Raw genomic sequence first — 756 nt, forward strand, 5'->3', positions numbered from 1 at the left:
AACAGGACTGGCAAAATTAGGAAGGAGGCAGGACTTTTGTTCAAAGAGAACCACCATCCGTGAGAGTCCCCATGCCTTCCACTGCTAGTCTGACTGAAATGATGGCACTTTGCATCATTGCTCTGCCACCATTTAAAGCATGCTTCTGAGCGACTGTGATGCAGGACCAGGGGTGCCAAAATGTCCCAGACAAAGGCACTTAATTAAAAGATGGGCACCCTTCTGAAGAGTTTGTGAGTTCCTAGAGGGTGAGGACACTGCTGGGCCACACTGGTGCCATGGCTGCTGTGCAGGCAGAAGCAGTGGTGTACCACCGTGGGCACTGCAAGCAGGGCAGCTGTGCGTCCAGATGCGTGACCATGACCGAGCTTTTAATTTAGATATTGAAACGAAAGGAGTGCGAGAGCAGCCTTCAGGATGTATGGTCAGAAAAGTGGCACAGGTCAGAAACCATAAACTGAGATGTTTTTGATGGCAGAATTCAGACAGCAGCACTCTCCCAGTAACTTAAGGCGGTGAAGCTTCATTCACCTGGCTGATGCTCCATTCATCCCTGCGCCTGCTTTTTCCTACAGGAAATGTGTGATCTCACAGCTGCCATCCCTTTTTGGTGACATGTGATTGAAAACGGTCAATACATCCTAAAAGTCAGCCAGAGAGGGAGGCGAAGTCCGTGCCCCGGCACCGCCGCCGGGTCACCCAGAGCAAGCCACTCCCGGCGGGGCAGAGCAGACTCCGGGCCGCGGCGGGCCCGCG

The 756-nt window shown here is 53.3% G+C and overlaps 1 protein-coding gene across 1 annotated transcript in view; it reads left to right on the forward strand.

Moving 5' to 3' along the window:
- The first annotated feature begins 349 nt into the window (after nucleotides 1-349).
- Nucleotides 350-756, forward strand: part of LOC102040095 (protein mono-ADP-ribosyltransferase PARP12-like) — a 15,802-nt gene continuing 15,395 nt past the window's right edge. The window contains exon 1 of the mRNA XM_014307023.2: nucleotides 350-442. Within this exon, the coding sequence (XP_014162498.1) occupies nucleotides 350-442 (93 nt within the window). The remainder of the gene's footprint in view (nucleotides 443-756) is intronic.

Source organism: Geospiza fortis, unplaced genomic scaffold, assembly GCF_000277835.1.
Source record: "Geospiza fortis unplaced genomic scaffold, GeoFor_1.0 scaffold10, whole genome shotgun sequence".
Lineage (NCBI taxonomy): Eukaryota > Metazoa > Chordata > Aves > Passeriformes > Thraupidae > Geospiza > Geospiza fortis.